This window comes from Primulina huaijiensis, chromosome 17, assembly GCF_012295235.1.
Source record: "Primulina huaijiensis isolate GDHJ02 chromosome 17, ASM1229523v2, whole genome shotgun sequence".
In the NCBI taxonomy this organism is placed as follows: domain Eukaryota; kingdom Viridiplantae; phylum Streptophyta; class Magnoliopsida; order Lamiales; family Gesneriaceae; genus Primulina; species Primulina huaijiensis.
Window position 1 is genome coordinate 667,561 of NC_133322.1, and position 27,150 is coordinate 694,710.

At 35.9% G+C, this 27,150-nt stretch overlaps 6 protein-coding genes across 7 annotated transcripts; 2 read left to right on the plus strand and 4 right to left on the minus strand.

The window, feature by feature from the left end:
- Positions 1-111: 111 nt before the first annotated feature.
- LOC140963564 (tRNA-dihydrouridine(16/17) synthase [NAD(P)(+)]-like) lies at positions 112-2,428 on the minus strand. The gene is made up of 3 exons (XM_073422941.1): positions 1,821-2,428; positions 1,579-1,685; positions 112-964 (listed from the first exon to the last, which is right to left on the minus strand). Exons 1-3 carry the CDS (start codon positions 2,313-2,315, stop codon positions 229-231), a joined length of 1,338 nt encoding a protein of 445 aa, XP_073279042.1. The 5' UTR covers positions 2,316-2,428; the 3' UTR covers positions 112-228.
- Positions 2,429-4,598: 2,170 nt separating this feature from the next.
- LOC140963538 (UPF0481 protein At3g47200-like) lies at positions 4,599-6,420 on the plus strand. The gene has a single exon (XM_073422903.1). The coding sequence runs from the start codon at positions 4,672-4,674 to the stop codon at positions 6,283-6,285; it is 1,614 nt and encodes a 537-aa protein (XP_073279004.1). The 5' UTR covers positions 4,599-4,671; the 3' UTR covers positions 6,286-6,420.
- A 676-nt stretch (positions 6,421-7,096) lies between these two features.
- On the plus strand, positions 7,097-9,669 carry LOC140962520 (cyclin-D3-2-like). The gene is made up of 4 exons (XM_073421468.1): positions 7,097-8,010; positions 8,376-8,577; positions 8,749-8,879; positions 9,007-9,669. Exons 1-4 carry the CDS (start codon positions 7,510-7,512, stop codon positions 9,286-9,288), a joined length of 1,116 nt encoding a protein of 371 aa, XP_073277569.1. The 5' UTR covers positions 7,097-7,509; the 3' UTR covers positions 9,289-9,669.
- Positions 9,670-14,071: 4,402 nt separating this feature from the next.
- Positions 14,072-16,499, minus strand: LOC140963090 (microtubule-associated protein RP/EB family member 1C). The gene is made up of 6 exons (XM_073422320.1): positions 16,297-16,499; positions 16,007-16,162; positions 15,533-15,639; positions 14,908-15,154; positions 14,718-14,831; positions 14,072-14,620 (listed from the first exon to the last, which is right to left on the minus strand). Exons 1-6 carry the CDS (start codon positions 16,402-16,404, stop codon positions 14,342-14,344), a joined length of 1,011 nt encoding a protein of 336 aa, XP_073278421.1. The 5' UTR covers positions 16,405-16,499; the 3' UTR covers positions 14,072-14,341.
- A 297-nt stretch (positions 16,500-16,796) lies between these two features.
- On the minus strand, positions 16,797-20,357 carry LOC140963500 (probable LRR receptor-like serine/threonine-protein kinase At4g37250). Its single transcript, XM_073422851.1, has 2 exons — positions 18,578-20,357; positions 16,797-17,617 (listed from the first exon to the last, which is right to left on the minus strand). The coding sequence occupies exons 1-2, from the start codon at positions 20,241-20,243 to the stop codon at positions 16,956-16,958; spliced, it is 2,328 nt and encodes a 775-aa protein (XP_073278952.1). The 5' UTR covers positions 20,244-20,357; the 3' UTR covers positions 16,797-16,955.
- Positions 20,358-21,952: 1,595 nt separating this feature from the next.
- LOC140962915 (protein MRG1-like) lies at positions 21,953-26,046 on the minus strand. Of its 2 annotated transcripts, none has more exons than XM_073422008.1 (11): positions 25,822-26,046; positions 25,426-25,479; positions 25,234-25,247; positions 24,751-24,896; positions 24,623-24,658; positions 24,201-24,241; positions 23,487-23,585; positions 23,209-23,288; positions 22,848-23,017; positions 22,623-22,707; positions 21,953-22,293 (listed from the first exon to the last, which is right to left on the minus strand). In XM_073422008.1, exons 1-11 carry the CDS (start codon positions 25,960-25,962, stop codon positions 22,203-22,205), a joined length of 957 nt encoding a protein of 318 aa, XP_073278109.1. In that variant the 5' UTR covers positions 25,963-26,046; the 3' UTR covers positions 21,953-22,202. The 2 variants fall into 2 exon arrangements, with proteins under 2 accessions (XP_073278109.1, XP_073278108.1); XM_073422007.1 differs by having other exon boundaries at positions 23,487-23,588; positions 25,822-26,041.
- Between the last annotated feature and the right edge of the window lie 1,104 nt (positions 26,047-27,150).

The following is a 27,150-nucleotide window of genomic DNA, read 5'->3' on the forward strand; positions in this document are numbered from 1 at the left end:
ATATATATAAAGTAGGTTGAAGACCTAAGCACCCTAGGTCTCAAATCCCAGAATCGAATTCGATTGAAAAAATTATTGACTTAAATTAAATCGAATTCATAAAAATGGAATCAAAACAAACTAAAACATATGGTTTAGCATCCACAAAATCTTTGCGTTGTTTTTTAAGTAAAAAACTCAAATCACATTTGACAAATCTAACATTTTTTTTTCCTGAGAACATTCTGATCACTTGATACAATGTAATCTATGGAGATTAGTATGGGTAACACAAAGAGGCCGTAACGTGACACCAAGTTCCCGAAGCCTAAACACCATCTCGTAAAGGTATTCAAACGTGAGACTCTTCTGCGCATTGAACTCGTCTCTTACATTTGGATGTATTCTGAACCAATCCCCTAACATTTTATGCACATGAGAAATTATAATCCCCCAAGAAACTGGATATCTCTCACACAGCTTCAAATACTCCACCACCAATTCTCCCTGGTCCAGTTTCAAATCTTTCACCATTTCTCCATTCCCCAACACAAGTTCATGAGTCAGTCTGTATCCAGCGAAAAGAGCTGGATTTTCAAGTATTGCTTCAGCTGACAGCACCCCTTCAACTCCGGTCTCTTCCAAGCACAGCCATACATCATCAATGTGTCGTATATTTCCATTCGCAAGGACGGGTATGCTTACCACTTTCCTTACTGCTTTAATGACATCCCAGTTGGCCCGGATCGTTTTCTGGTCTTTTTGGTCTATTGTACGACCATGTACCACCAGAAGAGAACAACCAGCGTCCTCCAACAATTTGGCGTAGTTGATGGTGTCTTGCAGATCTGGAAATATTCGAATTTTGCATGAGACAGGAATGCACAGGTTTTTTGCCAATTTTTCCACCAGAGACTTGACGAGGGGGAGATTTGACATGAGGTAAGCACCATAATTGCCACGTTTTGCAAAGTTCTGTGGGCACCTGCGCAACAAGTATAAATAGAACACACTGAGATATATTTTTTTTGTTACCGGTGTCATATGAAAAAGGAAAAATAAAAAAATAAATGGCCAGATTAATATTTTTTTGCGGATTGAAGCAATAATCATAACAATTCTTTACACATTGTACACTAGATTGTCATTGACAACTTCACATGATAATGAAGAGGAAGAATGGATCATCACTATGCAATGTAGCACGCCATATATTCTTCGAGAGAGGTTAACAAAATCAACAGCTAATAGATAAGAAAAATTATAGCCTCCAACACCCCATAAATGTTTCTCTCGGATCCTCAGTTGTGTGGATTTTGACCGTCTACTTGAGACTGATTTACAGGGTTAGTAAAGTGAAGTTCAGACAGCGTCTGATTGGAAGTGAACCTTCTTCAATACAATGACACCACAAAACAAAACGGCATAATGATAAATCAATTCAAATCTTCATCATTAACATCCCAACAGGGGAGAACAATTACATGATAGTACGAAACATTGTTACAGAATTAGATTTAAAAAGCTAAAAATAGTGATATTCAGATGAAAAATTCGAAGCTTTCTGTGGCTTCACACAATTGAGATCAAGCATGTTACCCCAAGTTAATGTCAACATAATCACAGTAAGGCTCCATTCTCTGCGCGGCCTCCAGCAAAACATCCGGATTATTTGCACAGAACTGCACAAACAACGGCCTATCCTCCTGCAAGCCATTTCATATAAGAGTATAAGACCCAGTCAAAGCTATTGAAGGGTGTCCAATCACGCAAAATCAACAATTAATTCACCAAGTATGTGCCTCAATCTCAGTCCAATAGCCAAAATTTACCATCTATACCTTACAGGTTGAGAATTCTCGAGAGCGATATCTTGGGTTTTCATTGAAAACCCTGGCATGAAGCATCGGAGTGTAAGCGGCGTGGGCACCGTACTTCCTGCAGAGCAAACGGAACGGTAACTCGGAATGGTCCACCATAGGGGCTACGATGAATTTGGGCCGTCCCAATTTCTTCCAGTGGGTCCAGGCATCCAAAGGGATGGAATCTGTCCCGGAGGCGAGAGTCGTAGTTCCAGAAAAGCGGAAATTGACCTCGGTGTCAGTGGGAACGGTGTGTGGCAAAAGGGGTTGGGTTTGTGCGGCCGCCACGAATAAGTCGAAAGGTTTGGAATTCGGGTTTGGGTTGAGATGGATCTTGGAGATAGGCGGAATGGGTATACATATCTCCGGGGACCCATCACCGCCGGAATCAAAATGAAGGAGGCGATGCCTGCTGTTGGAAAATGGGTTAACGGGGAAGATTAAACCTGACCCATAGGACGACAGGTTCTGCATGAAGCTTCGAGTTTTTGATGCACATGTTATCGTCAACGTCGAGGATAACGGATTATATGATTTCGTTCAGGAAACAAAGAATTACATATTACGTTATTTTAAAGGGAAAATGAGGGAATTGGGAGTTATTAATTTTTAATTTTGTCCATAAAAATAAAACTTTAAATTAATTAAAATAAAAATTTCACTCCAAATTCAACCCACCACCTCAAAAACAAAATTCTACCCAAAAAAACTAGATCCTACTACCATCTCCAATCATGGCATCACATTGGTGCCACACTATTGTGGTGTCATGATATTTCACTCCAATCCAGCACCAAAACTGGCGCCACATAAATTGCTGCGTCACAATTTTTTTTTATTTTTTTATTTTTTTTTAATTTTTAATTTGATTAATTATTGAAACAATATAGTAATTCGAATATTTAATATTGTATTTTTGTTGTATTATTAATTTAATATCAAATGAACGTGTTTTTTTCAATGATATTTTGATTTTATTAAAATATAGTTTGTATTAAATAATTGTACGTAAATCAAATAATTATTTTGTTAATATGAAATAATTAATTCAAATTTTAATATATAAATTAAAATATTTAAATATATATTTTAATATATAAATTATAATATTTAATTATCATTATATTATCAAATTATAAATAATTAACATAAAACAGAAATATTAATATTGAAAAGAAAAAGAATATTTTTGGAATATTCTATTGTAGTGTAAAATGTAGTGCAATGTGGTTGGAGATGATTTTAGTGTAATACCAATGTAGTGCAGAATGTAGTGCAGTGGATTGGAGATGACCTAAAAACCTCATCCCAAAATTACAGCAAACAACTTAACCCAAAACTTGACTCAACGATGAAAACTTAACCAAAATGTGAAATTTTTTATCAAAATATAAAAAAAACTCGATTTAAATTTTAAAAACTCAACTAAATGTAAAAAATATTCGATACAAATTATGAAATTCAACCCAAATTTAAAAAACTCGATGTAAATATAAAAAACTCGACTCAAACTCAACTCAAAATTTACATTTTTATTTAATTTTTTACATAAGTATTCAGTGAAGTATATGATAGTGTAGTGGTAATGTGCTTGTTGTGCAAAAAAAGCTAGGGTTCGAGTCCCAGCTAAAGGTATAATCGAGCTGGAGTAGCACCCGAGCTCGACTCGAAAAAAAATCGACTACTCGAGCTCGAATGTCTTTCATGCAATGTATTTCATCTAATACTAAACGCTTGCTTCACTGATACCGTTGAAACATGGCAAACTCCAATTTTTTTTGCCATCATAGATAAAATTGGATATATTTGTATGTTTTGCGACTACCATCGCAAAATATCGAAAGTGTTTTCATATGCATCACTAAAATAAAAAATAGCGGTAAAATAATTCTCAAGTTCCTGACAGCAACTTGAAGATTCTTGTGAAAGTTCGACAATTCTCTTAATAAAAGTTGCGATTTAGTAAGTTAAAAATAATATTACTAGTGCTAGTAGATTGTGTTTCATTGAAATAATTTTTCCATCATATTTGATAATATATTCATAATAAATATCATATAAATGAGTTTTAATATTAAACAAAATCAATCAGATATTAAGAACTATTTCCTGATCGATTATCAAATACTTACCTGCTACACAAACTCAGAATTTGGGAACTTTATTTTCTAATATTTTCGTGGTGAAAACATGGAAAATGGGAATTTAGTAGGACGCATGAATGAAGCATGTGGCTGAATTAAATGATTATTTGAATTACAAATGGTTGGTATCATATGGCAATTTCCAGCTAATGGCATGAGCCCACATGTTCCCAGCAATCATGCAACTTGATCATGTAATTTCCATCCAATTGCCATTTTTCATTTTGTCTTTAGCATGAAATAAAATATATAGTTGTATGAAATTGATTATTATAAAATTTATATTTTCGGGTAAAAATTTATTTTTACCATATGTTGCATATATAATATACAAATAACTATTATTACTCTCCAAAAGTCTTCTATGTCCACATATTCGAGATAATTTTCCGTCAAGTAAGAGATCAATAAATTAAAATTAATAATCAAGGACGTAATAGAACAACCGATCTCAAAAAGCTTATGCTCCATTTTTTTATCTATGAATTTGGAAACCTTTTTATTTTCTGATTCATAACAATACTTATAATGTTTTCAGATTTAAAAAAAAAAAAGAAAAGTAAAACTAAATTTATAAAATAAAAAAAAATTATTCTAAAGATAAGGACATTAATCGAACCAAAAAAAAATGTCAATAAATCAGTTTCATTCTTACACTTAACAGATCTCGTACAAGAATCCAAAAAATGGTGGCTGTATTCAACAAAGAGCTTCTAAGTTGGTATCTGATAACCCTCAAGCTGAATCAAACAATAGAAACTGGGATTCATAATGCACAAAGTCCCACGGTTTCAAGATCCGTTGAGCTTCCTCAAGAAATCAATGGTCAGATCAGACAGGAAAGTCAGGGATCGAATTCGGTTGAAGTTCCAATTAAAGAAGAAGAGAGTGGCCAAGTTGAGCAGGATCAGCTCAAGACTCCTGAGTATGAGTGGGTGATCAGTATAAAAGAGAAGCTCGATCAAGCTCAAAAAGACGATGCTGCGAGCTCATGGGCAAAACTATGTATTTATAGGATACCTAATTGTTTAAGAGATGGTGACGATACGGCCTATATTCCTCAGATTGTGTCTCTTGGCCCTTATCATCATGGCAAGAAGCGTTTACGAAACATGGACCAGCATAAATGGCGAGCTGTATATCGGATTCTTAATAGAATGAATCAAGACATAACAATATATTTGGACGCTGTTAAAGAGCTTGAAGAAAAAACTCGAGCTTGTTATGAAGGGACTATCTGTTTAAGTAGCAATGAGTTTGTGGAGATGATGGTGCTCGACTCGTGTTTCATTCTCGAGCTCCTTTGTGGTATGGCCGGAGGGTTTACGCAACTTGGGTACTCAAGGAACGATCCCGTTTTTGCGATGCGGGGTTCGATGCATTCGATTCAACGGGACATGATAATGCTGGAGAATCAGATCCCTCTCTTTGTATTGGACAGGCTTTTAGGTCTTCAGTCTGGAAATCCTGACCAGAAAGGTGTCGTGGCGCGACTGGCACTTCGGTTTTTCGACCCGTTGATGCCTACGGATGAGCCATTAACTAAGAGCGATAGGAAAAAAGTTGAATCAACAATTGGAAATGCGAGCACTTTTGATCCGTTAACGGAGCAGGGTGGACTCCACTGTCTCGAAGTCTTCAGGAGGAGCCTTTTAGCCATTCGAGTCGGCCCCAAACCAACTCCTCGAATATGGATCAAACGGTGGTCGCACACAAATCGGGTGGCAGATAAGAGACGGCAGCAACTCATTCACTGTGTCACAGAATTAAAAGATGCAGGGATCAAATTTAAGAGAAGGAAAACGGACAGATTCTGGGATATAAAATTCAAGAAAGGAGTACTCAAGATTCCCCGACTCCTGATCCACGATGGCACAAAATCGCTCTTCCTTAACCTCATAGCGTACGAACAATGCCACTTAGACTGTTCAAACGACATAACATCGTACGTGATCTTCATGGACAACCTCATTGACTCGGCAGCCGATGTTAGTTACCTGCATTATTGTGGCATTATTGAACATTGGCTAGGGAGTGATGCCGAGGTCGCCGACCTATTCAATCGGCTATGTCAAGAGGTGGTTTTTGACATAAATGACAGCAATTTTTCGAGGTTGTCTGAACAAGTGAATCGGTATTACGAGCATAGATGGAATGCTTGGAGGGCTACTTTGAAATCAAAGTACTTCAGTAATCCATGGGCCATTATCTCTTTTGTTGCTGCAGTTGTGTTGCTGCTGCTAACATCTTCACAAACATTTTACGGTATCTACGGTTATTATAGGCCACGTGACGCATAACGCCCGCTTGCAGATTTGCATTCTTCTGCTGCTGTTCCGAAAGTTTTCAATCAATTTTTTTTTAAGTGTGGATTTGATGTTTTGGAATCCTTTACATATAAAATGGTATGTATGTTGAAGAGGTATGTATGTTTATTACCGTATCTGGGATTAAATATATTTGTGGGATTTGGTTTGTTTGATTTATAAAATTGTTTCTCAATTAAAATTAAAGCAGAGGAAGAACATTCACTTCTTCAAATCATTTTCTCATACAAGTTTCTTCTCACTCGCTACAAAAGTTTGATTTTTAACTTGATTTTGTTTATCTTTAAACTAGATTTAATTGTGTTTTGAGCTACTTGATTTAGTTGATGTTTGCAATTATGAGTTTCTTGGGAATAAATTGTGAAGTGGAATTTCTTATATTTTTTTGAAATAATTTCGTTTAGTTTCTATGATTTTCTGTTTCATTTTAATATATAATTTATATTATTTTATTTATTGTTGGATCTGTCGACCCAATGTGAAATTTTTTTGGTTACACCCATACCTGTATTAGACATCTTTCTTCACCTACCTAAATAATATGTGATAAATATTATATGAATGAAATTGTACAATTATAAAAATAACCATCATGGTTTATAGAGATTTTTTAAAAACATATAAAATATTATAAAATAACTAATATAATAATTATGCAAGTTAAAAATATATAAAATGATATTAGATGGTATATTAATTCCATAATACTAAATGATTATTATATTAGTGAGATGGTTCCCAACAATTTTGTACGTTGTTTGACCGTTCAAACCTGACCAAACTTTTTTGGGCCAGTTTGATCCAGGCAAAGTAAAATATAATATCTGGAAAGCCCATGCAGTCCATGTGGGCTGATCCCAGCCCGCGCGGCCCGACTCCGCGTTATTAATAACAAGGAGTTCTTCCTTATTTCAATGCCAACTTTTGCTCGGCGCCAAAATTCCTCCAAGAAAAAAAAATAAAAAAGGGGAAAAAGAAGAGGCATGAGAATGTTCACGTATAAATAAAGTATAAAATCCCTCGGACACTCCTCTTTAGCCTCCTAGCTCTCTGCCTCGCTCTCCTTTTCGGTACCAGAAGGAGAAAGGGAACGAAGGGGGGAAAGGAGAGAATCAGACGCGAGGTGTGATAATGAGCCAAAGATTCAATATTTCGAGCTTTATCTTCTTGTCCTGAGGATAAGGAGCATAGGCTCCAATGTCTTCTTCCCAGAAGAAGATGGTTTCCCATTTCCAAGAACAAAAGTCCCTTGTCCAAAATTCAATTCTTGACGACCTTTGCTGTGAGGAAGAGCGTTTTGATGAATATTCGGGTTTGGATATTTTGGATTTTAAAGAGATTGAAGAAAAGCCCTTGCCTTTTCTATGTGAGAGTTGTTTTTCCTGGGAGGATGATGAGGTTGTCACCCTTCTGATCAAGGAAAAAGATCAGGCGGAACTGAGATGTCATGAAATTAATTCTGATGGGTTTTTGGGTTCGGGGAGAAACGAGGCTGTTAAATGGATGTTGAAGGTGATTGCCCATTATGGGTTCACTGTAATGACGGGTGTTTTAGCTGTGTTATACTATGACAGATTCGTGTCAAGCCCTTGTTTTCAGAAAGATAAGCCATGGATGAGTCAACTGGCTGCTGTGGCTTGTCTTTCTATAGCTGCAAAACTGGAGGAAACTCAAGTGCCTCTTCTGTTAGACCTTCAAGTACGTTTCTAGATGGGCATTTCGCTTTTTTAGTATGTTCGGACGAATGTGCTTGTGGAAAATTAATCCATTTGTTACTGTCAATTTTGATAATGCCTAAAGATGTGGACAATCTAGAGTGGTTTCTTCCGTTATTTGATATCTTAAAGATGTTAAAGATCTGAGTCGTCGTTATATTCAGTGTTGTTTTGTGGTGATTAAATGCATTTGTTAGCAGATGTATACGGTATACATTTATACTGAAATCGTGTATGTGTGTGCATTACCTTGTCAAGCTCATCATTTATTCAAATTATCTTCGTCTAATTCCTTATTGTGGCGAATTTATGGTGATATTGACTTGATATTATTTGGACGACATTTAGGTAGAAGAATCCAAGTATGTTTTCGAGGCAAAGACGATACAGAGAGGGGAGCTATTGGTACTCTCGACGCTTAAATGGAAGGTGAATTTCGTTACACCACTCTCATTCTTTGACCACATTGTGAGGAGATTTGGATTGATCACCAATTTACACTCCGAGTTCTTGAGGAGCTGTGAGAGTCTCATACTCACTATCGTAACCGGTACGTGGAATTGGTTAGTTTGACAATAATGTATGTTCACTTCAGCCGAATGAATGATTGGTCTGTGAATTTAAGTGAATGAATCGATATGAGACCATGATTCTAAGCCGAATTTCCAGGAGTTTCTGTCTATTGATTTCTAATCATTTTCAATTCCATGTGTAATTGCAGATTGTAGGTTCTTGCATTTTCTTCCTTCTGTCATTGCTGCTGCAACAATGAAGTATGTTATAAGAGAGGTCCAGCCTTCTGTTGCCCCGGAATACGAAAACCAACTCGTGACTGTGCTAAAAACTAGCAAGGTTTGTTTATCTCTTCCCTTTTTGTTCATATTCTGAATTCTGGTAATCTATTAGCATCTTCTCAGTTATTGTAACCAAAATTTGAAGTTTCACTGATTCTTGATTGTGAAATCGGGGATTGTTACAGGACAAGGTCGATGCTTGCCATACACTCATTCTGGAGCTAATGGATGACCATAATCGCAGGCCTTGCCGCAAGAGAAAGTATAACTTCATACCCAGTAGCCCAAGTGGTGTGATCGATTCATATTTCAGCTCCGATAGTTCGAATGACTCGTGGGCATATGTTTCACCTGGTTCATCCTCTCCGGAGCCATTATTTAAGAGAAGCAGAATTCTGGATCAGCACACCGTAGTAGCTTCATTAAGCAGTAATTTGCCTGTTGGTGTGACCGACCATTCCCATTGAACACTCCTGTCCTCGTTTTTGCTGTGTTTTTTCGATCATAATATAATGCCATCCTATGATTATGGATTAAATTTCGATGTATTCCATGCCTATCCCGTTGATGGATGAGACGTGTTCCTTTAAAGCTCAACTCTGATCAACTTATGATCTCTTAGATTGAGAGTGGTGCTTGAGATTGTTGAGACAGATTAATGGAGTTTCTTGGTATGTTGAGTGACCATATTATAGTCAATGAATCTGAATTCATTCAGGACATAAGTTTATGTATGCCACATATAAACAGTAATGCATAGGTTTGATAAAGATTCAGAGACAGGGATGATTTGTTGTCTTTGGTTGTTTCTCAAAAGGAGGTATCAATGAATTAAGTAAGCTTTTCAATGTAGAGACAGGTTGGCATGGACAATGTGCTGTTTTACGCTTCTTTTCTAAAGAATTTTTTTAAAAAAATATTCAAATAGACAGACCAAACAAGAAGTGTACTTTAAACGATAAATTTTTCATTTTTAAAAAGTTTCATGTATATTTTCTAAACCAAATAACAATTTTAAAAGAAGAACAAATTGACTTTGTAAGGGAAATTTTATTTCTTGGTTCTGCACCTCATTGACCAATAATCTATAATATTTTGCTAAGTAAGCGGATATATTTAAATTAAAATTTTAAAATAATCCACAACTAAATGAAAATTGCACAACTTTCACTGAAACTATTTGTTTCTATTACCAACAACTCAATTTCCAAATTGATTATCTCAATTTATTTATAATTTTTACATGAATGATATTGTTAGTTAGATTAGAAGTGGAATGAGATATTTGTGGTAATAAACAGTATGTATATATGATTCAGTGGAGTTATTTGACTGCACATAGCATGTGGGTATTAGGTTTGCTAGTTATTTTGCAGCGCAAACATCAAAAAATGTAGTACAAAAATGGACCATGGGATGGGTAGGAGCATTAAGGTAACTCTTCTTGTTTTTGGGACCAAATTTTGAACTCAGATTCGATTGGTCAAAAGTTCATACCCATCTCATTAAGGCCGCATTGAAATTAATCCTAATTCCACAAGAAATGGGTCACCACGATTCACGTTGTATTTCCAACATTTTTTGAAATTTTTTTTTTTAAAAAAAATCAAGCACATTTAACCCATCTGTTAAAAAAATTCAAATATTTACCGAATTTTTAAGAGGTTTTATAGCTAATTTATTTTTTTTAAAAAAAAAACTAGAGTTTTAATTGTAATTCATTTTACACATAAGGTTTTTCGCATTTTTGAATTTTTACCTAAGATGGTTATGTAAGGTTAGCGTTCGAACTTTCCTTTAGTTATTGATAAATAACACACGATTGATTTCTATCTTTATATTATAGAATGCATGCAGCATAGCATGATTTCGATTTGAAAAAAACATAGAACGTGATTGAAAGATAAATTATTAAATTTTTTCAATGAAACATATCAAAATTGTATATTCAATATGTGAGTGTCATCTCATTGGTAGATACAGAGGTTGACACGGTAGTTGAATAACATGCATGCTTGTCAAAACCATCCAATTTTTTGTGATTTTCAAATTTATGACTGAAAATTCAATGCATGCGTGTGTTTTTATGGACACACACTCCTTCCATGGGATACAGATAGTTTCATCGACTAAAAATATATAATTTCACTTTGAGTGCAAATTTCTGCGATATCACAATATTTTTCTGGGATTTGTTCGAACAGTAAATTTTAACATTATGACATATAGACACTCTGATTCCTCAATTGTAAAACTAATTTGAACTTATCACATATATAAAAAAGTTAAAAATTAAGTAATATAATATATTAATATGTTCAGACGTGAAATTGAGTAATCCATTCATATGTATGCCCTGTGCGGTGTGTGTCTTTCTCTATACGAAACATATGTAGGTATTTATGTCATAAATTTTCAATCCTAGCTCTTCGGTTCGGTTTAAACTTGGGTATGACGGCGATCGAGCTTAGAATTATTTGAGCTACGGTCGAGTTAAGGTTTAGGTTATGATATAGTCGTCTCGGCCCAAGATTCCGAAAGAGTGAATGAAAGGGTGAAATGGTTGGTTGTTCATTATTGATAATGGAAACAAACAACATCACGTTTGTAAAGGAAAATTAAACGAGGGAGAAAAAGTCGAGCAGATGGTTCCGATTTCATATCGATGTTTGAGTAATAAGGATGAAAAATCCAGTACTGATTTGGTGTTTTTTGAATGCTCAACATCACCTGGGAACACCAGAGTACGGCCATGCCTTTGCAGTAATATAGTTGGCACAGGACAGTGAAAATATTTCTCACAAGTGTTACTTTTTTTGTGTAAATTTTACATGAAAGAAAATTTCCATGTAGCAACTTCCGAGATTTGCTCACCAATAACTAAAAATTTTCCTACCTAGAAATTAAAGTCAATCTAATTTTGAGAATTTTTTCTAGTTATGATTGCGAATATATTTATGGTCGAGCATTAGTACATCGTGAGTTTTTTCAAATGGAAGAAACACAGGAAATTGCGTGATGTGGTTAAAGAGACGATGGGAAATAAAATTTCTCCACTACCAATCATGAAAGAACAAAAACATTGATGAAAGTATGAACATTTGGACCTCCATTTAATAAATACGTACACAGGTGTTTGGATTTTGTTAAAATGGTGTAATTATTTTTCTGAAAAGGAAAGATTCAAAGTTCAAAAAAGAATTAAATCCAAATGCTATTTTCTGATGAAGGTGTCAGCAAGAACTGATGGCACCTGTTTAATGAGGTTCTCTTCGATAATCTCATTGGCATCAATGTGCCAACACCAATGTTGAAATTTCTGTCATTTAATTTGAAATAATCTTCAAACATGTGGGACAATTTTAATTGGTATTTGCAGGATTCTACTATGCCCATAGGCCATTATTTTTTTTTTAATCAAAAAAATCTTATCGCGGGTCATGCATTCAAGATTCCGAATGCAAGTCTTAATTAGTTATTCAGAGAGCTTGTCACAAAGCAACAACTTTTTTTTTGGTTGACTAAGAATTTCATATGCATGCATCAGTAATGTACGAGCCATCTCATAAATAAAATAGCTGTATATTTATTTGATTTCTGGTCTGATCCCAGGTTTAAATATTGTGTCTGGCTCATATATATGGATTTCAAATTAAAATACTGTGACGTGTAAAAGGCTAAAAGGTTTATTATGTTCCTTATAAATCTAGAAAGTCATTTATAAAAACATGTTTCGTGTTGAACTAAATTTGATGAAATCTTTTGGATCTAATCGGTATGAAGCACGAAGATTGCTTTTTGTAGTTCTTGCTACTCAATAATAAATACACACCTCCTCTAACCTTTGGCCCAACTGACATCAAATATGTCGAATAATTCTCGTGTTCGAGACCACATTTAAAAAAAAAAAAAAAAAAAAAAAAAAAAAAAAGGAGGTGAATATGCTTGCCACTATCATTTTGAAAGCACAAGCAAGGTAACATTTGCAGATAACGTGGTAATTGATTAATTATCCAGAGCTAATTGTAAAAGTCTAAAAAACATAAAATTCTCTAATTAAAAAATTAAAGCTAATATTTCTTTTATTACAAAGTGTTGGGAATTAAACTATCAAAGATCAAACTAATTTGAGAGAAAAAATCAATCTATTCAATTCATAGATTTAATTTACAGAAAGAAATAAAAACTCTCAAGGCTCTCCTCTACTTGGGATTAGGATTCCTCAACTGGGAATGAGATAATTTGAACAACGAGCTGAAGCCTCTATTTATAGAGGATATTCTGCACATGTTAATGGGTGTGAATGGAAGATGGCAGCCATTGGAGAATCAACAATAGCTGCACCTACCGTTGAAGAAGTGGACCTTCTAGATGGTGGCCGGAGATTTCCAATTTGAGTTTTTCACAAAGCTCGAGCACATTTAATTCATTGTATGGTCATCAATTGACATTTAGACCTAATGTGATTGCTTGATAAAAGTTTCATCCCTAAAATACAAATGATTCTTTATGCAGTTGAAGGGATAAAAATAATATGTCACCACTATTACACTTACTCATTGTGATTGAATAAGAGAATTAATGCCAAACTCTCCATTAAATCAAGGGTGATTCCAAAAAAATTAATCCAAAAGAAAATCAGAGCTCATGTATTAGACTATTAGTCGTTTAATTAAGACTTCAATCGGTGTCACTATAAGGGCAAGGAGACGAAGTAGCTATTCCCATGGTGCGTGATCTTTTGATGGAATTTTTTGGTGGTGTCCCATATCTGAAAATTGTAAGAATATTAAGTTGGAAACTTCACTGAAGAAAAAATGGGTGAAGCTGAAAGTGGAAGCAAAATAAGATTGAGACAGAATGATGATAAATGGTGGTTGAAAAAGATAGCCGAGAAGTCGCTAACCCATAAAGAGGGGAAAAAAAAAAAGAAAAGCGAAGGAAAAAGAGATGAAAGATGAAATTCAAAGAGAAATATTCATTTATCATGGCGCCTTCTTTATTCGTGGAATAAGGTTACTTGCACGATGAGATGAATAAAATTTTCTATTACTAGAAAATATAATGATTATTCATAATGTGACGTACTAACTGTTTTTAATTCTCTCATTTCACTTTGATAATCCTAATATAATTAGTATTCAAAATCTATCATATTGACCAAGCGCAATCTAATATGTCCATCCAAATCTAACAGGCTACTGTATAAAAGCAATAAACTGAACTGCAAAGAGTATACAACTTCATGTAATGGCATGCAAGAAAACCATATATCTTGGTTCTTGCTCTATAGGAAGAATGATGAGACAGACTATTCTTATACTTTTCAAACAACACAACACAATAAGGGTCATTAGTAATCTATAAACCCAAACTCCCAACGCAGATGATATTCAATGCAGATTTTGTTTATATAATACCCATTTAGGACAAGGTTTCATTTGAAAAGTTGACGAGGGAGAGAAATCCGAAGTCTGAATCAGATAGAACATCATCCCATTCATCATATTTAGAAGACAATTAATAACTGATTAGAGGCGATTCGCTGCAGTGGACATCAGAAGCTTCAGAAATTCTTTGCCTTGGGGACGACGAATTGCCCGAAGCAGCATCGACATCAACATTAATAATTGTTTTCCTCTTTTGTGGATCAGCCTTCAGCTTCTCCTCCGCCTCTTCTACTATGATATCCAACTGTTTTACCTGCTGACTCTTCGATATCATGACCTCAGCTTCTTCAACCATTGATGGGTCATCATCATCTGCACTGTACAAAATCCTCTTTATTGCTTCCACAACCTGCAGAAAAATAAGTTCCGTGAGGTCTATTTTTAAGCCATATAACTCACAAGAACGTGTTCAAATGCTTAGTGAACTATAATAGTTGAAGTTGTACGGGTGTGTTTTCGATCCCAGGTGTCTGACAGAAGATCTCAATATCCCTCAACTTGGCAAAGTAAAAGTCCCTCTCCTTCTCAAGATTATCCACTGATATCTTCAATTCTACTATCTGCAAAACATCTAGAAACAATGAGCCTCTTAGTATTCAAAGGTGCTTTGCATTTCCAAAACGGATGCATTTTGACCTGTTGCTCAAACATCGTCTTCTCTGATTCACTATGGGAAGAAGACCCTCCGCTTGAAGAAGGTCGGGCAGTCTTGACAGATAGACTACTTCCCGCACTCGCATTAGGTGTCTCCATCCTTCGGCCATTGTGGGAGCTGTGTTTGGGTGCAGCTGCTGAACTTCTAGATAAAGGTTGTGACGGTGCAGATTTCTTGCTCAATTCTTTTCCACCCTTGCAAGCCTCCCTTCTTTCCGAAGGATTGTAACTGGAAAAATGGAGTAAATGATAGTTAAATTGAAATATATGTGGCGAGCCTCTCCTCTTTCCAAAGATGTAGTTATTTGTGCTACGAGTGCGATAAAAACCACTGAGATGTTTGATAGATGTGAATGAAAGTAGCTAAAATAAAAAGTAACATTAAAGACCAGATAGAGCACACTTTCTATTAGCCAAATAGAACGTAATAGAAGATTAAGTGTCACCTGTTTCATAAATTCAGAAACACAAAGATAACAACAAATAATTATGAAGAGTTAGCACCCTGTTCATATAAAACTTTTGTATATATACATTTATCAACACAGGAAACTCGACCAAATCTAGCAATTAGAAAAGCAAAATAAGTTTGGCACAAAAATATCACTTGTTCATAAGCCCTCCGTTAACACAATCGCAGTATCGCTTCAACCACTGCATGAACTCCAGGTTGTCCAGCGGCCTCCCTTTGATTAATTTGTTGACCTCGATATGCTGTACACACATCAACATACAAACACAAAAGGCAATGGATGCAGTCATTAGACTTCCACAACACTGAGCAAACGAGATACAGGACGAAATCTATAGAAAAAACCGAAAATTGGCCTTCTGTCCCAGCAGTCGATTTTTTTTTGTGTTCAGTCCATGAGTACTTTTTTAGTAACACATTTCCACGTGAAGTGTACCACATTTTGTATGACATAGTACCAAAATTTTGTGAGTAGAGAGTAAACCCAAAGAAATATTTTGATTGGGGATTTTTCAACATCTTCACCAAAAAAATTGAGTTAAACAAAAAATAATAATAATAAGTAAAGATAAGTCAATAAATTATGAAAAGACGGAACGTAGTAGGCACCTTAGTGATTTTGAGTTTGTTGAAAACATCTTGAAGGACCTTATAATTCTGGATCATCTCATACTCGTTCTTCGCGTTGAAATTTAATTTGTGCATAGGAACCATCCCTGGGTGTGCAGCGTCCATCAGCTGACAGTGAACGGCACCTGAGCAAGCCTGGAAGATACATAAATGCATTACACGATCTCTTGATTGCCTAAATCCAGGCTCCCATTGGGAGGATCCAAACAAAATTAAATTCAATTGCATAAAATGGGAATTTAGGGCTTGATAATGAAACTTCAGCATACCTCTTCGACTTTGGAGAGGTTGAGATGGAGAGTAGAGTTAATCCACGCAAGAATTTCAGATCTACCGACGAAATATGCAGAATCCATCATTCCGATGTTCGTCGCCATTTTCTTCCAAGTTTCAATTATTCGATTTGGTTTGAAAATGGTGGGTTTGTGGGAAAATGGAAAATGTGGACGTGTTTTTCTTTTTTTGAAGTGCAAGTTGAGCGGGTATTCCTTTTAGTAATTCAAAATTATTGGGCCGGACTCTTATGGGATTTGGGTTAGGTTGGGCTAAGGTGTGCGGGCTGGAACATTTGTGTATTTGGACATTTGTTAACAAACAAGGCTATTTGTTAAATGCGAGGATTTTACAGTTTAGGTACAAAAAATGACCAGTGAACTATTGTTTTTTAAAATATAACTTTTTTAAAAAAAATAATTTGACACGTATTTATAGCAGAATCGTTCAATTTTATTTTTCTCTAACATCCGATAATTAAGAATATTTCAGTGAAAATTGCCAAGTTTTAATAATCTTGAATACACCCGTGAAAAAATTTACAATAATCAACATCACAAAATAAAAAACAAATTAGTCAAACATGCATGCATGCCCATTTTCAACATTTGGATCAAACTAATCATCACCACTGAGCGCAATAGTACGATGAAGATTAAAACTTTTCAAGGGTACTAAGGACCTCTTTCATGGATGGTCTCTTTTGTGGGACAGGAGCCACACAATTGTACCCTAATTTAAACAATGCCAACAAGGCCTCCTCCTTTCCTTCCAAATCAGGACGAATCGCCGTGTCAGCCATTTTCAACATTTTTCCCTTGTCTCCCTCTGCTGCTGACATGGAAGCACCGACGACTAAAGCGGTCCCCATTTCGTCGGCTGTCAAGACAACTTTTCCGGCAAGTAATTCTAGCAACACCACACCAAATGAGAACACATCCCATTTGGCATTGGGCTTCAGGTTTCGTAGAGATTCGGGTGCGTGATAAGGGGATACACATATCACACTCGGGCTTCGACTCGGGGTGGCACCAGAGGCAACATCTTGGAAGCTGTCGCGTGAGGCCGTGGATCTCCGGCTACCAAAGTTTCGGGTCGAGCCCCCGTTGTTTGAACTATTTTCATCTGACACAAGCCTCTCGAGCCCGAAATCTCCAATCTTGGGCTCCATGTCAGGGCTGAATAGGATATTAGATGGCTTTAAATTTCCATGGACATGCTTCTTCTCATGGATGTAGCAAAGCCCACGGGCCACGCCCTTCGCTATCTTAAGCCGTGTTTCCCAAGGTAAATGGCTCGGTGAAGATCCAGCTTTCCCTGAAAATCACATATTAAAAGTGCACGCTCAAACTATTAGCCTATATAAAACGATCCAACAATTGATGAGAGTTTCTTCCCTTATCCAAATAAAGTAAAACTATAATATAATTAAGCTTTGTAAGTAGTCTCAAAGATACTAAAAAACTCATTTTAAAATTTTCAAGTCCAAAATAAGACAATAGAAAATCAACCAAGCACCATCTTACACTTGGATCAAAACTAATTGTGGTAGTAAATGATAGTTGAAGTCCGGTCCCTTTCCATGTAAATGACTATGACAAAATGACAATCGTCTTTGTGACGGTGGCCCGGGACACACATCGCTCTCGTGCGAAAATGGTCCAAATGGTGAGAAATAAAAGCAGTAGCCTGAGACACGGTGGAGATGCAATAGATGCTGACGCAGACAACTGAGTGAGCATTTAAAACATTGTTCAAGTTTCAACAAACTTTACCGTTCAAATGTCAGCTTTAACGTTGAAAACAATTACGGTCCTTTTCAGTACTCTCACACGTGGATTCATCCATCATTCCTTCTCAATTTCCAACTTTTTCCCTAAAAGTAGACAACTCAGACGTAATAGTGCATGATAGAGCACACTGGCCAAGGCCAGTTTGGCTCATCTAAAACTCAACTCCTAGTAATTAGGTCTTTCTTGAGTCGTATTTTTGCTGAACATGCATGCATGTATAGTTTCTGTCCGATGCAATTCAGGTTAAACTCAAAATTTCACTAGCTATCTCACCAAAATTCTCGAGCATGCAATCGTGAAAGTCAGTTTGATAGGACCAGTAGTTACTAGTTATCCTGTTCGAGCCTCAATACCTAAATCTGAAATTAAATCGTATCTTTATTAATAAGTAATCAGATTTGTGCTCGAATCACACGACTTGGGTTAATTGCGTTGCATGATTAAGAGTAAAGATCAAGAAATTGAATCGGTTTAAGGAACTTACTGAAACGAGCATTAGCGAGGCTGCCATTCGGGACAAATTCATAGATAACGAGCTTCTCCTCAGCACCCCAATAGAACCCTCGAATCCGGACCAGATTCGGGTGCACTAGTTTCGCAATCACCCGGACCTGATTCTGAAAATCTCTGAAACGTTCCACGCCACTCTCGCCAATCCGGCGGACCGCCAATGCAGTACCGTCTTCAAGGACTGCTTTGTACATTATGCTCGAACCCGACGCCCCCATAATGTAAGCTGACGCCTTGAGCAAACTCTCCATTTCCAGTTTTTGTTCCCCATCAAACGTTACCAGCTCCCCCTTTTTCTTCTCTTGATTTGCATGCATATCATGATTCTTGGGCGAATTCGATATGTTGGAGGAGTTCGTGGCTTCCGAGGATGTTTCCTTGTCTTCCTCGGTGGTGGAGTGGTGTTGTTTCTTCAAACATGGCCATGTTTTCAGCCAATTGTTTTCTTCCGAGGACGATGCGGAGGATGCCCAGTCAAAGTCCTTTTCCCCTTTTGCCTCATTTTCAGTAGTTTTTCGTTTCTTCAGATGATAAACGTACAGGAAAATCCCTGCCACAACGCATATGCCCACGACATCTCCGACGACAATTCCCAGAATAGTTGCGATTTTGAGCTTGTTTTCTTTTCCTTGAGGCTGATTGCCGGCAGCTGCACCTCCAGGGTTGGCAGCTGAGGGGATGGAGTCGATAAATTGGGGTATAGCGGCAATAGCAGGTGGAGATTCAGGTATATAAGTATTGGGCTGAGTTGCGATGGAAGATGGAAAGGAGCAGGGATTTGTTAGTGGCTGACCGCATAATTCTGGGTTACCAGAATATGATTTTGTGTCCTGGTTAAAGAAAATAAAAGATTCAGGAATCGGGCCCGTCAGGTTGTTAAACGAAAGGTCGATGGTAGCATTTCCAGGAATTTTGTTAGCAAATTCCGGCGGAATTTCACCGGAGATTCTGTTAAAAGAAATGTTGAAGTATGCGAGATTACTGCCTCCAAATTCCGGAGGCAAGGACCCGTTGATCAAATTGGAGGACAGATCCAAAGACTGAACTGAATCAAACGCACCAAGTAGTGAACCAAATAAGTAGTTGTTCTGCAAAAAAACACTAGTCAGATTCTGTAAAGTCGTTAAATTCCTCGGCAGGTTCCCTTCTAGAGCATTGTCTGAAAGAGCAAGAACCCGGAGATTTTTCAGGTTCCCCACAAGCTCCGGCATTTCACCGGAGATCAAGTTGTTGGAAATATCAAGAATTTGAAGCTCGGTTGCACGGAAGAGAGTTGAAGGAATGGAACCATTGATTGAATTGCTGGAAAGATTAAGGAACCTCAAGTGCTCTATCCTGCCAAGAGTCGCCGGAATGGAACCCAATAGCCCACTACTCGCCAACGACAGGCCCGTAACCCGAAAATAAGCATCCCCCGAGCCGGAAGTGCCGCAGGTGACACCATTCCAGGAACATGGCGTGGCATCGTGGCGGTTCCAGTTTTTCATAACACCCAACGGATCATTCAGAATACCGTACTTGAAAGAAAGCAAGAACAGCCCGTCGATGTTGAGCCCATAAGACCGGGCCCGAAGTAGAAATATAAATGCTAGAATTCTCCACCGCCATGAATGGAGCAGACTATAGCTTTGGTAGTTCATGTTTCTAAACAGTGATCCCACATTTTCGCTGATTCGAGACAGGAGTTAAAAGGGGGAGAGAAAGATAGGAAATATAGTGAAAAAAGATTAACTGAGATTTAAGACGGAAAGGGGCCATGTGAGGTAAAAAAAAAAAAAGAACATGTATTAAAAACATAAACAGATCACCAATAACCAAATCTACTTACCAAATACATTCTCCTCGCATTGTATGTGATTTAATTTGATTCAGATCTTAATTTCGACGTTTATACTTCATTAAAAATAAGATGAATTCATGGTTTTGACCCGGAATATACTTAGCGCTTACTAACGATATATAACGATTGTGTATTCTATCATAGAAAGATAACTCGAAACTATTTAAAATGAAGCGTAAAATATTAATTGATTACCTATCATCTTTTAATCAAACTTTTGACTTGAATTTTTATAAATGACTATAATTATAAATCATTGCATTGTTCATATATTAGAAAATATATATAAAAAATTTGTAAATTTGAAAAAGAAAAATTCATAATCAATTTTTTAAAGTAATTGTAAATATTATATTAATGTATTATCATATACACAATTAAGCTAAGATAATTGGTTTTTATATTTTGGACCACTGGAAGGAGATTTGGAGTGAACCTAGAGGTTAGATATGTGGAAGCCATTACAAACATGCTTTTCATTTCTTTATCAGCAAATTGNTTTTTTTTTTTTTTTTTTTTTTTTTATCGATCTCTACAATTCTTGAGCACCCCTCGCCACTCAAAAGAGTTGGAAAGACAGAGTCCATCCAATTGAAGAAGGGGGTGCCAATATCTGTGACGTGAGGTAGCTGGAACAAAGCACTCTACTAGAGAAACTTGCTGCTACCTTCATTCAATGCGAGGAGTAAATGCCATTGCGCCCAACTCCTTGCACAAGTGGCAGTTGGATCGTGGTTAATTAATATTATAATATATATATATATATATTAATATGAATTGTAATATAAAGTAAATTTGATATATTGTAAATACCAATTTTAAGACTTTGCATTTAATAAATATAGTATAAATTAACTCACGTGGATCTTACTATGAAAATTAGGAATTAGTCACAAGTATTTTTGAAGACTAATTATTAATCAAGAAAGGATATAGAATTACACTACGCACAATGTAGCAATAAATTGATTACAATAAACTACCTAGACAACGGTGAAAATTATAGTAAGAGATGATGTCAACACTTCCTTCCACCGTCGACAGATGAGTTAGACTAACCGACCTCAATAGTAAGCATCATTTGGGATTTCTAAGCTTAGTTAGTATTTTGATCTTCCATACTATTTTTATATATAGTACCTTCAGATAAATAACATTTGTAATTAATCCAACGAATTAAGCATCGAATTAAATATTTGATGCTCAACATGAAATTTTATATTCTTTTCATTAATTGTAGTTTTCTAGGCAAAAAAATAAAAATCTACTTCATTAGCTCTTGGCAGCTACACCTAGAATGGTGTTCTATACATCTGAATGCGACATTTCATCAAGTTGGTAGACATAAAATATTTTCTATACGTTGAGTAGGTCAAGTGTAACAAAATTTAATATATACATTTCTATCAACAGATTCAACAATTATTGTTTTCTTTTTCAAGGAGGAAAATTTGCGACCAATTTAAGATTTTGAACTTGTTCGTAATATTTGACCATTGCAAAGCATATCAAGAGGGTAAGGTAAGTAGCATGATTTGATGTTTAAAAACCTGAAATATGTCAACCAAAACTGTTGTTTTCGGTACATGTAGGCTAGAACAAACACTAATTATTAAGTAAAATGGTAAAACAAGAGCTATTGTTACAACACCTGGGCTATTTGGAGTCCACCTATATCAACATATAACTAATTCAGAATCTATAAGAAAGCTTCCCCTCAGCTAGTGACACATTTGGCAATCAAGTAGGCAGTTGATGATCAATCATCCTTCCTCTTGCTGCCACCTTCAGTGATTTTAGGGCCATCGTATGTCGCAAGGAAGAAAGTGCTCTCATTCTTCTGCAGATACCTGTATCAATCGTGTAAATCCAGGACTAGTTCAAGCATTTCTGACCAAAAAATTTCATGGAGACTTGAAACAAACTATGGTCTAAACTTCCAAGCAACTCTTGGAGAAAGAATAAATTTAACCAATCTGCAGACTACTAATCCATCTGAAACTTTGTTACGACCCTAAAAATCAGGTGCAACTCAAAACTTGCAGCAAATTCAAAAAGATCATGATCTAACCGGGTACAAAAGAAAAACAAAATGATCTCATCATCATTCTTTATCAACCAGTATTTCTATAAGAATCAGACCAGCAGACGACATGAAAATAAAAAAATTATCTTATACTTGAGAAATTCAAGTAACTTCTGCTGCAGGCGAATCAAAGTCTCCTCCTCGATATTCACATATGCCAATAACTCTGGCAACTTCACTGCAAATAAGAGAATTTAATATGAACATAAAATCACATTGACCAGCACAGAAATTTCAGGAGAAGGTGTCTAAAAAAATTTCAAATCATTAATGTTAAGGAAAACTGTGGTATGATCGAATACAACATGATAAACATACCAAAGAGGCGCAATAGATGTTCAGCACCATATATGCTTGATGGAAAGACACTTTCTGAAATCACATCTCTGTACTGCTGGTGCTCGTTTTCATACAAAAGAATGACCGGTAATGCTTTGTCAAAATAACATCGTAAACCATTCAAAATTTCTCCAACTGCATCAGTCATCCTGAAGTTGATAGAAAACCACAAAATATAATCATGCAAATTGCTACTATAACAAGAAAGCACAGAGGGGTAACAGACTACTAATCTAAAATGTGAACTTATGCCCCCACCCCACAAGCAATACAAAACAATTTAACGAGTTGTTTCATTCTATGAGAAAGTGGTAAATTAGAAAGTAAATTAGAAACTTACATGCCATCCTTCTTGGACCTGTATTCAAGATATTTTGTGAATACGTCATCAACACAAGGAGATCGTGGGAGTTTCACAAGCTGCCAGAGGAGCAGGACGTGAATAAACATTATCATTTTCCATCAAACAAGTATAGAGGGTAATGTAACACTTCATAAGCCAGGTATCGACTAAATTTGAAAGGAGGATAGAATATGCAAATCATAAAATAATGCAGTCTATTCCAATAATCTTCCTTCTCTTTTCTTGGGAGAAACAGAATTGCTCAGTAGAGGTACCTTATCCTTCTGTGTGACAAACTCCCAATCATCAATCAATTGCTTCTTCAGAGTTGGTGGAATTTGGATCTTTATCAGTTTTTCTGCAGCTGGATTGTCCTTCTAACAACAAAAGGCCAACATTTTACCCATCATACAACAACAGCTTCAAGAAACTAACTAGTGGGTATAATGTTAGTGAAATTCAATCAAGGTACAAAAAGATAGTTCATAAGCCAAGAATCAGTGTGTTGCTATACATTTCCAATATTAACATATTCCACAAGGGGAATATGGAAGAACTCGACATTCAGAAAGAGAGCAACCAAAGTTAGCAGAGAAGAACCTTCTGAGAAAAACTACATAATTCCAGAAAAGATATGGAAAATTAAAAATCCCAAACATGAGAACATCTAGTTGACAAAGAAAAAGACTCGTGAACATGGTCAGGCCTAGAGAATGACTCTAAAGCTAGTTTTCACTAACTCTTTCTCCATCACACTTATCACAACGTTACGACATGAATAGAAAGCCCAGCATAAGTCACGCTCTTCTTTTAGATTAACTGCTGCAGAATGGAGTACCAGAAGGTATCAGTAATTCGGTATAGCAGAAGCTTGCGTACTCATCATAAAAAAAATAAGTGGAAGAAATATACAGACATCTTCATACATAAGCAGACATGTAATCTTGGAAACTAAACTTGAACAATGGCAATGTTAAATAAAAGAAAACCTCAGGTCCAGAATAAGCCTTTCGTTTCTTTCCTTTTGCAACTGCAATATCATGGAGAGAACAGGATAATGACCTCGATCAGATGCTTACCGGAAACTAAAAACAATTAACTTTGAAAGCATTCATTCACATGTCGAAAGAAATTGCACTAAATATCGCATCAATTATAGAGCTAAAAATTACTGTAGCCTACTCCATATGCACAAAGTCTCTTTCGTTTTGTTAAAGATTCAAAGGATAAATGAAAAAGCTTTACAGCAAGAAATACTGCTAGATCAAGAAAAGCCCTGCTGAAACCCATAATAATAAACTGATAATAACGTGCTAAAACTCATGAGATCAAAATAATTGGGGTTCTAAAAGGATAAGAAAGGTGGCAACTGGAAATATTCAGAATTTGACAGAAGCTTTGAACAGCATACCATTGTTCTTTACCTCCTCCTTATCCAATTTAGCATCTGCATAATCCGTGCAAAGAAGCACAATTACTAATAGAAGAATCAGCAGCCACCAAGAACAAAGTGAAAAATATCTGAGTGAAAAAGGATACCAGCTGAGCTTTTAGGTTTTGTTTGTGCTGAGCGTGCTGATTTAGTATTCTTGTCGACACCAACTTTCTTATCAAGAGCCTGTTGCTTCAATATATTTTCTTCATTATATTTCATCAAGCGACCCATGCCTACCCATTCATCCCAACTATAAGCAACATTTGAAGATTTAGTTAGTGATATATGTTCTGCCAATCTTTTATCATTACAGCCTCTGGTGGAGCAGTGGAAAATTGTCTCCCAAACGCATATATATGTTACATAGGCCGATACATGATTGGTCCTTCACTGATTAAAACTAAAGATGAAACGACATCATAACATATCTTTTCTGAGAGAATCGAAAAGGCCCCTTGCGAAGAAATATAATTGCAATGGAAGACATTTAACCAAATCATGGGAATACAAGGAACGGAGACTTCTTCATTTTTTCTCTTCCAGTTCAGAAATGAAAAATATTTGAAAAGTGGTGCCGGTGTACTCACTTTTTACTCCAGCCCTGCAGGATAAAGAACATATGTTCATGTATGCCATGATCGTAAATTATTTCAGAAATAAGTACAAACATATAATGATTTTCATTGGCATAACGCCACACAGAGGGGGAAAAATTGTAACATTTGAAAAATCAAATGATCCAGACAACGAAACATGAAAAAACTGATAATCAGACTTACAAGGTAATGGACAAAATATCTCCATTCACTCTTCCGTAACTCTGCTTTTTGAACCTTCATATGACCAGGAGCAGCGAGTTAATAGATACAATTTCCAGCATAGAAACCCATTAAGGGAACGGGCCATTCTAAGGCTTAAACCAAATAGTAGACACATAGCTGAAAAATTATGCAATATAAAAGTTTTTTAAGGATCAAAGGAAATAAAGTGTCTCAGGTGGGGGCAAAATGCATACATAACATGGATCTTATAATTTCGGTCATTGCATTCAAAATATATCTCCACACAAGTATTAGCACAATTATAACCATCCAAAATCCGAATTAGTTAAAGAAGGCTAAACAACTAAAAATATTCTTATTCAGAGAAAAAAAACAAGTTAGGGCATAACATGCCTTGGCTTCGTAGATGCGGGGCCCGTGATAGGCAAGAACTTTCTCTCCTTCAGAGAAGAGGCTTTTAGAACTGGACTCCGTCGCGTCGCCTGAGGAGTTCTGGCCGTCGTTCGCCGATTCTTCCTTCGAACTGCTCACCATCTACTCCCTTCAAATTTTCCGCAGAGTTCTAATTGCTCCCCTCTTCTTTTTTTGAAACAAAATAAAACTTTCTCGAGGACCGGGGTTTTCAAATCTCGTGCCTTGTTTGACTCGACACCGGTCCGAGATTTTTATGCCCCGGGTCTCTCTCTAAAAATATATATAAATAAAAAATATAAATAGGAGAGCCACTCTTTTTAAAAAAAAATTGTAAATAAAAAAATCAAGAGTAAGGAATAGAGGCTAGCAACCCCACCAGGATGGTTTTCATTTTTAGGTTGGTCAAAATTTTTTTTGAAAGAATGAACCATGTAAAGTGTAATGTAAACTTGTACGTTATACATGAAAAAAAATCGAAGAGACCTAAAATTTGAACTGCCTCCAAACGACCTTCTTTACCCTATTTACGTTCAGTCATTCCGAAGAACACTTGTCCCCCGTCTTACCTCGATTGCTGATGTCTTGTATGTAATTTTGTTTTAAAAAAAATGAAATATTATCATTTATCAATAACGTGATTCATCGTCTACAAGCGCAAAAACATTGAGATTGATCGATGTAGGATTTGTGATCAATCCAACAAATGAGAATATGGTTTTATAGATATTGATTCAGTCGTGTCAAATCTAACATGGTTCATAGGTCTATAAAATTGTTAATGAGTTTAGTCATCGTGATGTATATTTTTTTTTAGCAATAACAATTAAGATATCAATATTACAAAAGCATTAAAGTTGATTTCATGCTCAATCATCGTATAAACTGAAAATGTAAAAGGTTATTAAGAAATTTAAAGACAAAATTATGTTATTACATAATTTCGAAACAATACAATTTGTTATGGAAATAAATACAAATAGAACCTATAATAGATTATTAAATAATTTTGTAATAAAAAAATTTATTTTAAAAAATAAAATAAGTCATGCGCTTTTATGCACTGAATACTGGTTTAGTACATAATGTATAATAACGTGCATCACTAAAAATCACACTGTTTTTCTGTAGAAAGTACAACAATTGCATGAACTAATTTTCTTGGCAAGGAGCCAAAATTTTGTTAGTTCTCTTGAAACATGATGGGAACCACATATTTGGGCTTAACATAATTGGGCCGGTTTTTATCGATGGTGGTATTAACTTCGAGTACATAAGCAGCCCAATTTTTTTTGTAAAAACAAATTTAAA